We start from the raw sequence: 14,629 nt of genomic DNA on the forward strand, positions 1-14,629 counted from the left end.
ACAAAATTTTTACTCTCAAAGTGTATCTAGTGTATAGCTTTATGTAAAGCTTGCATCATTCCCATGCACAAAAGAAATCCTTCTGAGCTTTGAGTGCTTTAGGTGTGATTCCAGCTACTATCTAACAATAGAGTAGTTTGAATCTCTAGACATTTTGTGTAGTAGAGAAAGATACTGTGAGGTTCTGTAGCTACTACACTGTATTTGGTTAATGAAGGTGGGGGTCCATATGCAGCGAGCTGCTTCTCCCTTGCCACAAACCCTGCAAAAGAAATGTTACAAAGAAAGTGTTGATTTAGCTTTTTGGAAAGGCAGCACTCATCCATCTGACTGGGAGAAATATTTTAGGACAGTTTGTCTGTTTTCAAGCAATGAGTGAAATACTTAGAGGAGAGTACTTATCAGGACACAGAGAAATAGATTACTGGTACTGTGGACTGTTTTGGAAAATTGGAAATCCAGTGCAGATTGTGTAACAGCAAATTATGTTGTTGCATCAGGTCCCATGAACAGTTGTTTTGAGGTAAGTCTAGATGTCTAATTTTCAGTGCAGGTTTTGTGATGTAGGCTACCTCTCCTTGCTGTGAGTCACCTTGGCCCATCTCCATTAAATGCTGAGGCATGTAAATACTTCTAGCACTGGCAGTCAACAGGAGCCAGCTGCATGGTAGCTATCCAAACAGTAAATAAAGGCCCTGAGAAATATTTAAGGGTCATATAATAGTTTCCTTGGCATTGTGATGTTTTAGAGAATGTCCTTGTCACTTTCTTTTGTATTTTTTGTGAAAATGACTAAAATGTTTGTAATATTGAATCGGAACAACAGAGTTCTAGAAGATATTAAAAACTGTTTCAAGCACTTGTTTGCCTTATGGCGTGTTTCTGGCTGCTTCTCTTAAGAACCCTGGGAGAACCTTTACTGTTTAAATTGGTGTTAGTCAGGGGACAGTCAATAATAATTCTCCAAATAAGTTCTGGAATTACTAAAACACTATACATCATTTTTTAAAGTATTTGCAAACCTCTTCTTTGATTATATTAAACTAATATTAATCTAGTTATAAGTCAAATATGTTGGCAAAATTCTAGAGGAGGAAACTCCAGGTATTGTACTCACTCAGGGAGCTGCAGTTGTAAAAAATTAATTCAACCTCCTTTATTCATGACCTTAAAAATTTGGAGACTGGAGAGTGTAGATTTGAGTACTGATGCTAAATATTCAAGAAGCACACTAGTGAGTTAGGCAACCAGTTTTTATCAGTACCCTAAAAATTTTGAGATCCAGCAAATAATTTAAGGTGTGGAGTGGATTGATCAACTATGCATGATCTTAATCATATTACATGTTTTTTTCTAAACCGTCAGCTTCCTGTATTTCATACCCATTCATTCAGAAAGCATATGCTGAAGTAAATACAATTTTTTTACATTGCAGTATACATTATAAAAGAGAATTACTATAGCTACCATTTTATCATGTGGTATCTCATGCATTAAGATATTAAATTGTTTTGATATTAGTGTTTTAAAATAGTATCTAAATTAATGTCAGTATATCTTCAGTGAGAACCAATAATTCAATGGGCACAGTTCTTCAAGTCACTAAAGCATATATTGAACTTCACAAGTAACTATGCTTCTACTTAGTGAAGTATTTAGTCATTTGCATAGATATTAACTTAATGGGATTCACATATGCTTTTAAACTTAAGTGCATATTCCAGTGAACTGATGAATGTGGATTGGATTATACCTTGTGAATAACTCAAAATTCCGAGGATTTTGGACCAGCAAATCTCTTCTGAGCCACTAAATGCACTCAGTGGCACTCCATATCTCCACAGGTTGCAGAATTCAGGAATAAAGAAGATTTGCCTTATAGCTATCAGTTTGTGTGCTATGAGAGACCTTGGGATTGCCTTTACAAATGTGTAATGTCTAAGACAGTCTGTGAAATACCAGTCTCACTGTTGCTAGGGATTAGGTTGAACAGTATCCTTGCTCAGGTGAATGAACTAACACAGGGTTTGTTTTAATACTGATTCTGGAAATTACAATGGAATTACAAACGTGACAAGAATTTTTGGGTGATCTGGCATAAGGCCCTTTTTCACTCCTGCTAAGCTGTAAGTAATTTCCTTTGTTTTGCTCACTTCTGTTTTTTATGAGTTGATAAACAGTGAACTTCTATTTATTGTTCTTCCCACTGTCCAATCAATTTTTATTTCTGCTTGTAACCTATGCAGCTTGCATGGGAATTGTGCAGTCAGCCCTATGCTCCTGACACAGGGAGATTTATAAAGGCAGTGCTGTTACAGACACAAGACTCGGTCCTGTTGCTCATCATCCTGACTGGGGGTAGGCACTGAGGTCCTGGGCCTGCAAAGTGTCATCATCCCCAGGGGCATGAGCTGTGTGTGACACAAGGATAGCCCCCATGCAAGCATGACTCCAAAAAGAGTAGTAGTATGTAAGGGACCTATTTAAATACCTAGTTTAAATACAGTATATGTCTTGGTCAGCAACCAGAATGACTTATACTTAACTGAAATTACTTCAGAATGCATTAAATATGTGTGCCTTTCATTTGAGGAGTCTCCAGGTAGCAAGATTCTATGATGTAGTTTAACTGCTTAGCCATGTGTATTTATTATATTTTGACTGACCTGTCTTTAGATACTATCATGTTTTCTTGCTAAACAGCCTAGCATCCTTTTCTACTGCTTTTTAAGAGAGAATATGTTGTCTGTAATATTATTTGTTAAGATTTTTATCACAAAAAGTAGATGTAAAACAGAAAAACTCTTATAACAACACTTGATCTGGGAGCATCATTGGGTTTAAAGAAGTTCTGTTGGGCTCTGATGTTCAAGACTAATGAAAACTTTGATTTTTTTTGGTGTATTTTCTCTTACTACAGGAATTTTTATATATGCACACTCTAAGTATATATAGACTCTAAAGGTTTTTCTGACAACACACTTAAATAATAAATCACCATAATAATCAGTTATATATAATGCTTATGAAATAATTCCAAAGTGTATTCATAGTAGCTTTGTAGAGTACACAGCATTTTCATGAATGAAGTGAAAGTAATTGCAAAAACATTGCCAGTAAAATTAATGGATGATGAAGACTGAGAGAATAATAAACGTTTCTGAGAAGAGGTGAATAATAGAGAGTAACTGGAATTGCTGGTAAATTGTGCCTATTGAAATATAATGCATCACCACTGGAAGAGTGTTCTACATCTGAAAGGGGGATCTACAGCTACAATTTATTTCACCACACCTCAGACAGCTACAGGATAAATGTCATCATCTGAACTAGTTGCTCTAGACTTTCTTTATGGATAAAATGGAGAAGAATGAGCACACTTTAACTGTTATTCATCTGAAATGTTTTAGAAGCCTGCGTTTGGATAGTACAAGTTACACCCAGAGAGTGTTTCTTTGTCATAGAAACAAGTGGCCCAAGCTTCTACATTTGAGCAAATGAATCTCAGTGTGGGTGTCTGAACACCCACAAAAGAAATTGAACACATTGTGTTTTCCTCTGGCAAGGAAAGCTAATGTGACCCTTGAATCTGTATAGCAAGGAGTCAGTAGGAAGAATGATGTCAATTTTCTTCACTATAAAATCTTCTTCACATTTATGAGATTGCCTGTGTATCATACAAAATACAGATACAGTGATCTTTGAAAAGGCTGTTTAAAATAGTGTGTGTCTCAAAAAAATCACAGAAATTAATAGCTGAAATGGGATTGCAGTGAAGGACAATGGAGTATGACTCAGACAGAAATGGAATTACTATTTTCTGCTGTGCAGAATTGTTAACCTGGCAGATATTGGACTGGCAGCAGTAGAGGTTAAGAATTGTTTGTCTGTCTGCTTCTCTTACCTTACAGTTTGGCTTAATTAAATCTAAGATGGGCTTCTCTTAGTCCCATTTAATTTTATTAAACTGACTTCTTAAAATAGACTTGCTGATATTAACTTTCTCTTTATTGAAAGCATCTCATTTTAATAAATTTCCCACAGCCCTTTTGATGTCACTTTTAAATTTCTGTGTAAATATAGTAATGTTGCAACTAAGTTGGATAATGTTAAGGGAAGGTTATTCATACTGCCCTGTGAAAGTTTTTGTCTTTTTGCACTACTTGTTTACAGGATGTGGGAAGACCTTCATCTTCATCTCCATGCCTAAGTAGAGCACTTAAAAGTGAATGGTGTGAAGAACTGCTAAATTTTCCAGTATCTATATGATTTAGTGTTACTAGCCTGTACAGTTCTTATGCACTTCCAGACACCAGAGCCAGTAATCCATGGAGAGCTGGTATTGATTGTGTGAGGGAATGCAGCCTACCTAATACTGAGCAATGTACTGCACAGATTCAATATGGCATCCAGCTCTAATGTGTCTTATTTTACTTTGAGAATTCAAAAAAAAAAAGTACAAATTCAATTTGTTCAGAAGTTGAAGCCCATCCCCTCCCAATAGCTTTACAGGGAACATAGCATTTTTTTTTTTTTTTTTTTTTTTGGCAAATAGAGTTCCTTTGGAATTGCCATAAGTCCCAGTCACTCTCAGAGCCATGTGACAGAAAACATAAGGCTTATGGTGAAAACAACCTTATGTGGGTTGCAAAGGATAGATAAACTGGTATATGTGAACCTGGAATTATTTTTCATGGAGCAGTGCAAGGAAGTTTTTAAAACTGCAGAAATCCCTTGTAAATCTTGAATCGCAACAGGGCTGTGTGCACTGATAATTTCATATACTTGTAGTTCTTAATGAAGGCTGAAGGTGAGTTAATCCTCAGCTGAAGCTGCAGGCTTCTATAAACCACAGCCCTCAGAATAAGAGATGAAAAGTCTTTGATTCTGAGTTTAAACTTTATCCAGAAAATGTTTCATAGCAGATGACCTCAGCTATTTTTGAGGAAGCACTCAAGTGTGCTTTTTCTTTTGCTGTGTCTGTAGCTGCCTGCACCTGTGATTGCCTGGCAGGTCCTCATGCCCTTTTTGCTCTGAAGAACTCATGTCAGAAATTTAGTATAGCTGCAATATCACAGCTTGTGTATCACATTTTCCAACTGACAGTTTTCTTCATCTTTCTGAAAGGGAAACTTCAGAAGATGTGCAGTGCCTTTACTCATTTAATGCTTTTCTTTGCTGTCTATCAAAAACCAGTGAGTTCCTGAGTTTACTGGAAACAAACATGCAGTAGCTCCTGCACTTTAAAACAGAATCAGAAATAGAAAATCATTATTTATGCTTTCAGAGTATCAGAGATCTGTTCTAAAATGTCATGCCCTAATCTAAATGTGTATGAGCTCATCTGTTCTGTTTGGATGCACATCTGTAGTTGCTTAAATATTTAGAAATTTTTAAAAACTAAGCAAATCATATGCAATGGACAACAATTTCTATTAAATGGTTAGGTATTTAAGGTATCTACAGCTTTTAAGGTGTTAAAGTATTATAGTTCAGAAAACTTAAAAATTAACTCCTAATTTCTGTTTGAACTATGGTTTATATGTTTTTATCCTTTGTAAAACTGACATTTTCTGGTTACATTGCACTCTTTTAATCCACTTATATATTTAGAAGAGTAGGTACTGGTCAGGGAAAACTTTAGTCTTTCTTTTTACTTGTATCAGTGCAGCCTGGGAGTCCAATATCTCCTACAAAGCTTTGCTTATTTCTGCCTATGTGGGACTGGCTACCTAAATACTGAAAACAGGCATATAATGAGGATGCCATTGTACATACTTCAAACAGGAGGAATGCTGGGAAGGAGAAAAAGAGGTGTAGGGGTTATTTACCATTTGGATTTTCCAGTTGCCACTTCTCCCTTCTCTGAATGGAGGTGAGGAGTGCCTTATGGTTTCTTCTCTGTGGACAATGTTAGGCTTGTTTCTCTACATCCACCTATGAGAAGAAGAAAGATGAGCTTTGTAGAGAAGACTGAAAATCCATGTTTTATTACTATACTGTAACCTAAATGTGAAAGGAGAGCTAATCCTTAATAAATCTTTGTAATGGTCAGGAGAGTTTTGGAGGTGCAGTGCATAACAGACAAGCAGTGTTGGGGCTGTGGGAGCACTTTTGGAGAGAGGGCAGTGGTGCTTACTGGTTAGCATGTGCTTGTTTTGGTAAGAGAAATATTTTCTCTCAGAGGACATGCTGTCCATGTGGGAATCTTTTAGCAATCACGATTTTTAATGCTGGTATTACAAAGAACAGTGATTGCTAACACTGTGTGTAAAAGAAGTGGTGCCTGAAATTAATAGGCAGGGAGCTCTTTCAGGAAGTATAAAAAGTAGATGAGTAACTGGGGAAAGAGGAGTGCTGTGAAGGAACAGGAAGGAAAGAGAATCATTTATCTCTACTTTGTAGATTACACTCCTTTCTAAGGACAGTTCCATTAAGGATGGAATGTGTTCAGAACACTCAGATAGCAGAAAAGATAGAGAAGTAATTTTTAGATAGAAATACTAGAGAATGGAACAGGTGATTATTTTCAGATGCTTATTTCTGTGGTGTCTGATGTCTGTACCGGTTTCAAGAGATGATGGTGTTATAATAAAACTTCCTATCACTTAAAGCTAGAACTGCAGATCATTTTATATTTGGTCGGTCTTCAAACAGATTGCAGTCCTCATCAGATACCCTCCAGTTTTCTTGTTTCTCTCTCTTTTGTTAATGCTTTGTGACTAGATTATCTGGTCTAATTATTTTTTGGACCAAGAGAAAAATATTTTGTTGTTCTGAGAAGCAAACTCCTGTGTTTAGTGTCAGAGTTAGAAATAAGGAAAATAATTAGGCAGAAATTGCCAGCTCTTCCTTCTTTTTCAAAATCCTCTTTTTTTTTTCTTCAGCTGGTGCTCTTTTGTATAAATGAAAAAGGTCCATCTTTATTGTTAGCAGCTCTGCACACCTGGAGATTTGACTGGGAACTTGTTCTCAGAAGAGATGTTTGAAGGACGTTACTCCATGGAAAGCTGTATCTCCCATAGCTGTTATTGCCATGCTCTTAGAATGAATTAAAAAATTCAGTATAACTTTTAATTGTGTCAATTGTTGTCATAATTCCAATTCAGCAGTGTGGAAGGCAGCTTTGTGGTTTTAAGTGGCTGAATCATATCACGTGGCCATGACTTTTAAGGTGCTGTCCAAGGGAGAGGAACAACTTACCTGGCGAAAGCTTATTAGGCTGGAAGGCAGTGTTCCCAGTGACAGCCTCTCCTTGTTATTTGCAGTCCTTGCTTGGCTGCTTGTTCGGAAACAGCCTCCATACCTTGAACTTGAGCATTTGGGAAAGGACAGGACTTCTTTCATGTGTGGAAATCTGATGAACAGTAGAAGTGTAAAATGCCAAGCTAGTCATATCTTCACTTGTTCTTATGTCAGCAAATCCCTAAAATGCCTCATCTTGAGAACACAGAAAACATCTCATTGAAACCTGTGACTAAATTTTTCCCAGAGCCGGGCATCCTGCCCAGATCCCTCCATGCTAAACTCCCATACAAAAGGGATAAAGACCATGAATCCAGAGAGGGCTGGGGGATTATTTGTCCAACAGACAGTCTCTATTCTCTACCTGGATATGAAGCCAGTGTTAACTTAACCCTGTGCTCTAGAGTGAAGGTTGGAACCCCCAGCCTTGCCCTGCTTTATGCTGCTAATTAAATGCTAGAAGAAAACAGTAACTCAAAAAGCTGCACTAGACAGAGAAAGGTTAATCCCATCTGAGTGAACACTTTAGTCATTCATCCATCAGTCTTGCTATGTGCAAATTGAGCCCTAAGTCTTTGGCCTTACTGCATAGTTGTTTTCCTTCTTTCACTTATAAATCTCTCTCAATTCCCATGTCTCTGAGGTTTTAGTTGCTAGGCTTACAACATGTTAGAGATACAGTCTATGATACTTGGGCTAGTAGAAAAGATAACTTAAAACAATTTTTCTGGTTTGGTAGCTCCTTAAATGGAAGATTTCACAGATGTCATTATTGGTATCTTATAGGCTGGATTTATTTTTTAGATCAGTCAATGAGCAGCACTTGGTCCATAAAAGCATTTTAGAGATGGTTTCAGGTTAACCAGCTGTGTTCAGAAGTAGATGTAGACCCACAAAAATCAGTAGAGGTTACACTGGCAATAAGAGATTCAGTGTCCATCTACTGCAAAGCTGGAAGAGAGCTGGGCAGGTTCGTTCACTGTGTTGATAAAATTTCAGTGGTATGAGCAGGTTTGTCCTAACATTCACCTTATGCCTTGTGGTGGCAAATTCAGCTCTGCACAAAATTATTTTCAGGTGATCATTTTGTTCAGACAACTGATTGTAAGGGAAGTTTATGTTCAAAATGCAGTGGGGTCAGGCCACCCTCCTTGTAAGGCTCTACAGGAAGGTAGGGCAGCTGAGAGCAACCTTGATACAACCTTGATTTAATCATCCCACGAATCCACAGAGGTCTGCTGTTTCAGGAAGCAGATGGAAAGACAAAACTGCAAATTAAATGTGAAACTGAGTGCTGATTCTCACTGTAAATTTTTTTCTGAATTTATGGCAAATGAGGAGCAGTGGAATAAGAAAATGATGCAATTCTAAGCAGTTACAGATGATGGGCTTTTCAGTGGAGGTACTTCTGTGATTCCTGGTGAGCATCTCCTGGTTACAAAGTGCTTGGTATGATTTTAATACACTTTCCCTGCTCCTCTGCAGGCCTCTACACCTGCTGAAGGCTGATCTTTTTAGAACTGAATTTAAAATATTCCTGCAAGACTTTGTACTTAAAAAACCTCTTACACAAAGTAGCAGGGCCTTTTATAAGGAGAGAGTGGTAATAAACTGCTATATGTTACAGGCCAGATTTTTAAAGGTATTTTAGTTCTATAGCAATGCAAATTGAAGCACTAGATGCTTTTGGAAATCCCACAAGACGCTTAACTGCGTAGATGCTTTAATGCATTTGTTCCTAGTGGTTTGCCTGAGGTTCAGTTAGTCACCACTAGAGAGTTGAAATGGGAAACTTTCTCTTTACTACTGTAGCCATTAATTATTTTTGCTTTCTTTTTGAGAAAGCAATAGGAAAATGTAGCTGTTTGTAGAATCCAATGGACTAGGGAAGTAATAGTAATGGTATAAATGATAGTTCAGCTTTTTTCTGAGGTGAGGTTTCCTGGAACCTCATGTTTATAACTGTAATGGATGAAGCTAAACTCTCACTGTTTGTCTCTGTAATCACCACGTGATTAAGCAAAATTATTTGCTACATCCTTTCTACAGTGTGCTTAAGGGAAGTCTTAGGTAGAAGGTCTTTAAAGAATTTGATCTCCTCAATGCATTTTGATAGTAAAAGCATGCTATTATTCCTTTTCTTCTGGTTGATCATAGTTCTTGTTGCAAACTTAATATCTGATTTGGGTGTTTAATGTTTCCAAGTTTGCATTCATTTTTCTCTATATCATCTCATTTGCTTACAAAACAGGGTGAGTATGAATTCCAGATGAAATTGGTTTTTTGTGTTTATAAAAAAAAGCAATAGAGTTTCTACAAGTAGCTTTTAACAGTTAAATCCTTTTACCCTGTTTTTTCATCATTACTGCATATTGTCATTTTACCGTTTTTCTCATTATATGCATTTGTTTCCATTATCCAGGATGCTGAGAAATTGGCCGGTGAAGAGCATGCCTGGAAAGAAGTCAAAGATGCTGTAAATGAAGTGAGATATCCAAAATCAAAAGAAGGTATCCTTTCAGTGACAAGCTACAGTGTGTCATTTAGTTGTGAAAAGATCCCACTAGTATGCAGTTCATCTCTTGAGATTAGTTTCCTTACATTTACATTCTTTTTATTTAAATTGTTTAAATTTATTTGATGTTTAAAATGTGTAAAATTCTTAATTGTATTAATAATAGAGTCTCTCATTACTTGGAATGGAACTGCTTTGTGGCAGGGATAGTAACTACCAAGGACATGAAGGGATATTTTGGCTCTGATTGGATTTCTGTTATCACAGCCCACTGCTATCACAGTCTACTTCTAAATGAAGTGGATTTCATTTATATGAAATCCACTTCATTTAGAAGTGGATTTCATATAAATCCACTTCTAAATGAAAGAAAGCTTAATTTGGAATGTTGTTAAACTCTTTGTTCCATTACTCTCAGTGTGAAGTTTACAGGTTCTCATTCTTTGCACAGCAATGACAATAACAAGGAAATAATCACAGACAGGTTTACAGCAGAAATTATAGCATCATTATAATAGGATATAATAATATATAATAATAATTGATAATTAAGCAAATTGAATGAAATGATCTTGCACTAATAAACAGAACTGGAGTCTAATGGCTGCCATGTAGATATTCAATCCAATTAAAGAAATTAGTGAACAGCAGCAACCAAGAAAAGATGAGCAGAAGAGAGCTGGGATTTTTACTAGAATACTATGGGTTTATTCATCTCTTTCTTATCTTGGTCTATTCAGTGGAATTTCCCTGACTGGGAATTTGGCCTGTTGTGGCAAGATGCCTTATCATTTTCAGAAACATGGGCTTTCTCTCAAGCTAGAAAGAATTAATCTTCCAGTACTCCTTTTTGGCAGCACAGAAAACAAGTTTGCGTAGTGATATTCCAGGCTGGAAACAAGTGATCACAATTTATACAGTAATAAAAAATCCAACCCATTACACTGAGTTTGTTTCTTTCTAATCTAGAGAGATTAATTTTTTTAGCAAAGGGGAAACAATCATCTCACCTTGTTTTAATCTCACATAGTTTCTAGTTTGTTTTAAGTTCTCTGTTGTCACTGGATTGAAACAGACAGTACTGAAATAGATCTTCAGGGCCCACATTTCAACCTGCATGTTAAATTATGGATATGCAACCTGAAGGTGCAATAGTTCTTATATTTAAACTGTGCAGTCAGAATACTGGTCCTATTTAATGTTTCTGTATTAAATTGCAGGAGAAATTGCATTAATGTATTTTGCAAATGTCTTTAATGAAGATTACTGATTTAACTCATACTTAAAAATTAATCAAACGCGTGGTAATAAAAGGCATCAGGACTGGCTGGAAAAATCTGTTCTTGTTGTCTGTTCAGCTTCTGTTCTCAGTCATGCACTATTTGAAACGTGTCATCTTTCCTTCCACTGCACCACACTACCCGTGTTAACTGACATGCAGTGGCGAGTGCAGTATTGGAGAGGGAACTTGACTTTTGTCCACTTGCCAATAATGAGTAGAAAACCTTCCTGGCAGACTGAGGCATGTAGTTATTAGCTCCTGAAAATGCCATTTTTTAAACTAATTAAACCAACACTTTCTACAGTTGAGAAAGCTGGTGACTCCCACACTCTGACTGTAACTGATGCGGTGTTAAAATGCAAATTTTACAGTTACAGCTGCTTGGGACAGTCCTCCTCTGCTCCTGGGCAGATGCAGGACATGCAGCTCCTTGGTACTGTTGCAGCTGATGGCAGGTTTTCTAGTTTGCAATTTTACTTACCTGAAAATTTGGTCCCAAGAGATTTTATTGTATAACACATCTACTATCTGATGTTGGTGAGTGCACAAAGTAGAATAATGAGAAGTAAAAGCAGACATACTGTGCACCAGCTAAAATGGTAATCTTTCAAGAATGTCAGTGGTTTGTACTTTCTACAAAAATTGTATCAAGTGGAAATAACATCCCTCATTCTTCTGGTTTTTTGTCCTTAATCAGTTGTAAAGAATACATGGATGTTTGCCAAAGATATAAAGGTTAAGGTGCAATTTTATAATAAGACATTCCTTCCCTTATATGGCTCTTTCAATCCAAGGACATGAGAGCAATTCACAAATAATTAGTTTAGCCTTGTAACAACCATGCTATAAATCCTGGAACATGGTGGTCGCATTCTTAAATTTAAGTATGTAAATATTCCCATGTTCAAGATGGACTAATTACTTCATCACAGGTTTGTAATTGTGCACTTTAAATTCATTACTGGATTAGTGTGAATAGTACTTGCAATAATTTGTGAAGATAACTGCTGGACTTCCTTGAGCTGATTGTGTGGAAAGGGCTATAATACAATTAATGTTATCACTTCTCTTGCTGTAAGTCTAATTTTTTTTCTTTATTTCATTTCTTCTTACTTATGTGAGTAGTATCTTTTTGGTGTTAAGACTTCTTGCATTCTGGGACTCCCATGGGTGTAATCACAGGTGGTAATACTCATTTGAAAACTGCAAGTTTTGGGGTTCAGATTAGGTGTTGTCAGAGAGAGAAAAATCTGGTCCACAGAGAAGTCAAATCAATGTAGAATGTAATGAAAAAAGTGATTTATGCTAATATCCAAATAAAGTGAGTGCAAGGTTATCTTTCCTGACAAAAGGAGGAGGTTGATATTCCAGCCTCACAAAAAATCTTGTAGCATTGGAGGTGAAAATCTCCTTTACTGCCAAGATCATTAGTCCTGGACTACAGTCAGACATCAAAATTGTGATTCTTTTCTTTCTCATGCATGAAATGTGCAGCTGTACATGACAAAAAATCATAATGCTCTTCATGAGTGTTTCAAGGAGAAAATTAATTTCAAGAAAAGGTTCTAATTTCATGAGAATGATAAAAAAGTATATGCAGCATAAAAGAATAAGTCATTATTTTATATAAATATATATATATATATAAATTTTTGAAAAAAGTTTTTAGCTGCTGGGACTTTTTAAAAGAAATTTCCATGGACTCTTGCCCTTGGCTTTAAGAACTGGAGTATCTTAAGTAAATAATGTTTCAGTACCTAAATAAAAGTTATTTGAATTTTTGTTATGTATTAAAATATCCTTGCCATTTTTCATCTTTCTTTTACCATTTATTGCTAAAATACTGCCTTCTTTAGAAATTGTTTTGCTACATGTAAATGAAGCACTGTTACCTAAGCTGCCACTTCAGCATTTAAGTATGTTTTCAAGAATTGTAGCAGAGCCTGGAATGATGTCAGCTTTTCTATTTTAATGCTTTGAGACTCTTACTCCTTGCTAAACAACACTTAGAAATTGTCGTTTTGCCTGAATAAATATATTTCTTTAACTAAGGCCAATAACAGAGTGGAAGCATGTTCTGGCAAGGTGCCAGGATCTCTTGAGCAACAACGAGGGTCATCTACCAGATACAAATATCTATCAGCTGAAAATGCTTGACTGTGCCATGGATGCCTGTATTAACCTTGAATCCTGGGAAGAAGCATTGTATTATGGCAGCAGGACTCTGGAACCATACAGGTAAGGGATGTAATTGGTTCAGCTGGTTCCAAAGAGAGGGGAGAGCTGGCTGTCTCATTACAAGTGAAGACTGTGCTTCGTCTTGATGCTCCTTACTGTTTTTACTTCTTGTGTGTGTCTTGCACTACTTTCTAGGTTAGTGAATGAGGCAGGATGCTTGTTCTGCTTTCACAGTCAGGCTGAAAGCAAATTAAACGATAACAGGAACTATAATAATAATAATAACTGATTATTATCTCCTTGCTTTTTCATTTGTTCAGATGATGCCCCGTCCCTGATCAGAAGCTGACTTTCTGTTTCAGGCTCTATTGACATGAGGGTATCAGTGTTTTGTGCTGAGACAGGGCAAAAGTGAGGGACAGGTGGCTGGTTGAAATAATGTGTATTCTCCATATACTCTGTGCATAGATTTTACAGAAAGAATAAAAAGTCTTGCAAAATGCAATATCAACTCAAAATTTAAAAGCTCCTGGTACTTATTTTGGGGGAGAGATCAAGGTGGTGAAGTACTTGCTTTTCTTCTCTCCTGATCAGTACTTGTTCTTGTGCTGTGTGCTGGGAGAGTTGCTGAGTCTGATGGTCTTTTGTTGATAAGGAAGGATAGTCTGGGAGTTCATATGTAATGTGAAAAGGCTTTAAGTTAATTGGAGCCTGGAGCTGTAAGGCAACTTTGGTCATCTAATAGAGAAAGGGTAGGTGCTTCTGCTTTGGTCAGTGTGCTAAGAGCTTTAGAAGACTCACATCTTTGGGTTCTGAGTAGCTGCATTGTTTGTAGCCAAGTGTAAGCCTGTGCTGAGTGTCCAGGTACAATGTCATTCACACATGAATGTTCATTCTCAGGAAGGTACTTTTTAGAGCATCCATTTCTTCTCTGTTGGTGCACCACGTGATGTTTCAATATCATGTGTGATGTTGAGAAGTGTGAGGGGTATGCTAGAGCTGAACAATATGCTCTGCTGTGAATATGAACATTTCAGATGCTACATATTTTCCTTAATCAAATGGAGATGCCATCAGCATTCAGTGTTTTGCCTGAGGAAATCCCATATGGCAGCCTGTTTCTGAATAAAACTCAGGGCTTCACTTGAGGAACATAGTGTTTCAGAGCTTTCACTAAAAAGTGATTGTTGATAAAACCTGCATAGGCTGTGATGCATCACAACTGTAGAGTAGCTCTGTGTTCATAATGACTATTCATTTTCATAGAGGAGGACATGAGTACCTAAAAATGTTCACATTTCTTCAGGGTGAAATTCACGCTGTACACATCCCACTTAACCTTTTATACAGGCTTATGTAGTACTGCAGCAGTACATGCTTCCTGCCAGTGTTCTACCTTGTGGCACACT

At 36.8% G+C, this 14,629-nt stretch overlaps 1 protein-coding gene across 1 annotated transcript in view; it reads left to right on the plus strand.

The window, feature by feature from the left end:
- The window catches only part of SMYD3 (SET and MYND domain containing 3), a 385,175-nt gene that overhangs the window by 326,880 nt on the left and 43,666 nt on the right, over positions 1-14,629 (plus strand). The window contains exons 9-10 of the mRNA XM_039697893.1: positions 9,668-9,755; positions 13,106-13,280. Coding sequence (XP_039553827.1) covers positions 9,668-9,755; positions 13,106-13,280 — 263 coding nt within the window. The remainder of the gene's footprint in view (positions 1-9,667; positions 9,756-13,105; positions 13,281-14,629) is intronic.

The sequence above is a fragment of the Passer montanus genome, unplaced genomic scaffold, assembly GCF_014805655.1.
Source record: "Passer montanus isolate IOZ18808 unplaced genomic scaffold, ASM1480565v1 scaffold12, whole genome shotgun sequence".
NCBI classification, from domain to species: domain Eukaryota; kingdom Metazoa; phylum Chordata; class Aves; order Passeriformes; family Passeridae; genus Passer; species Passer montanus.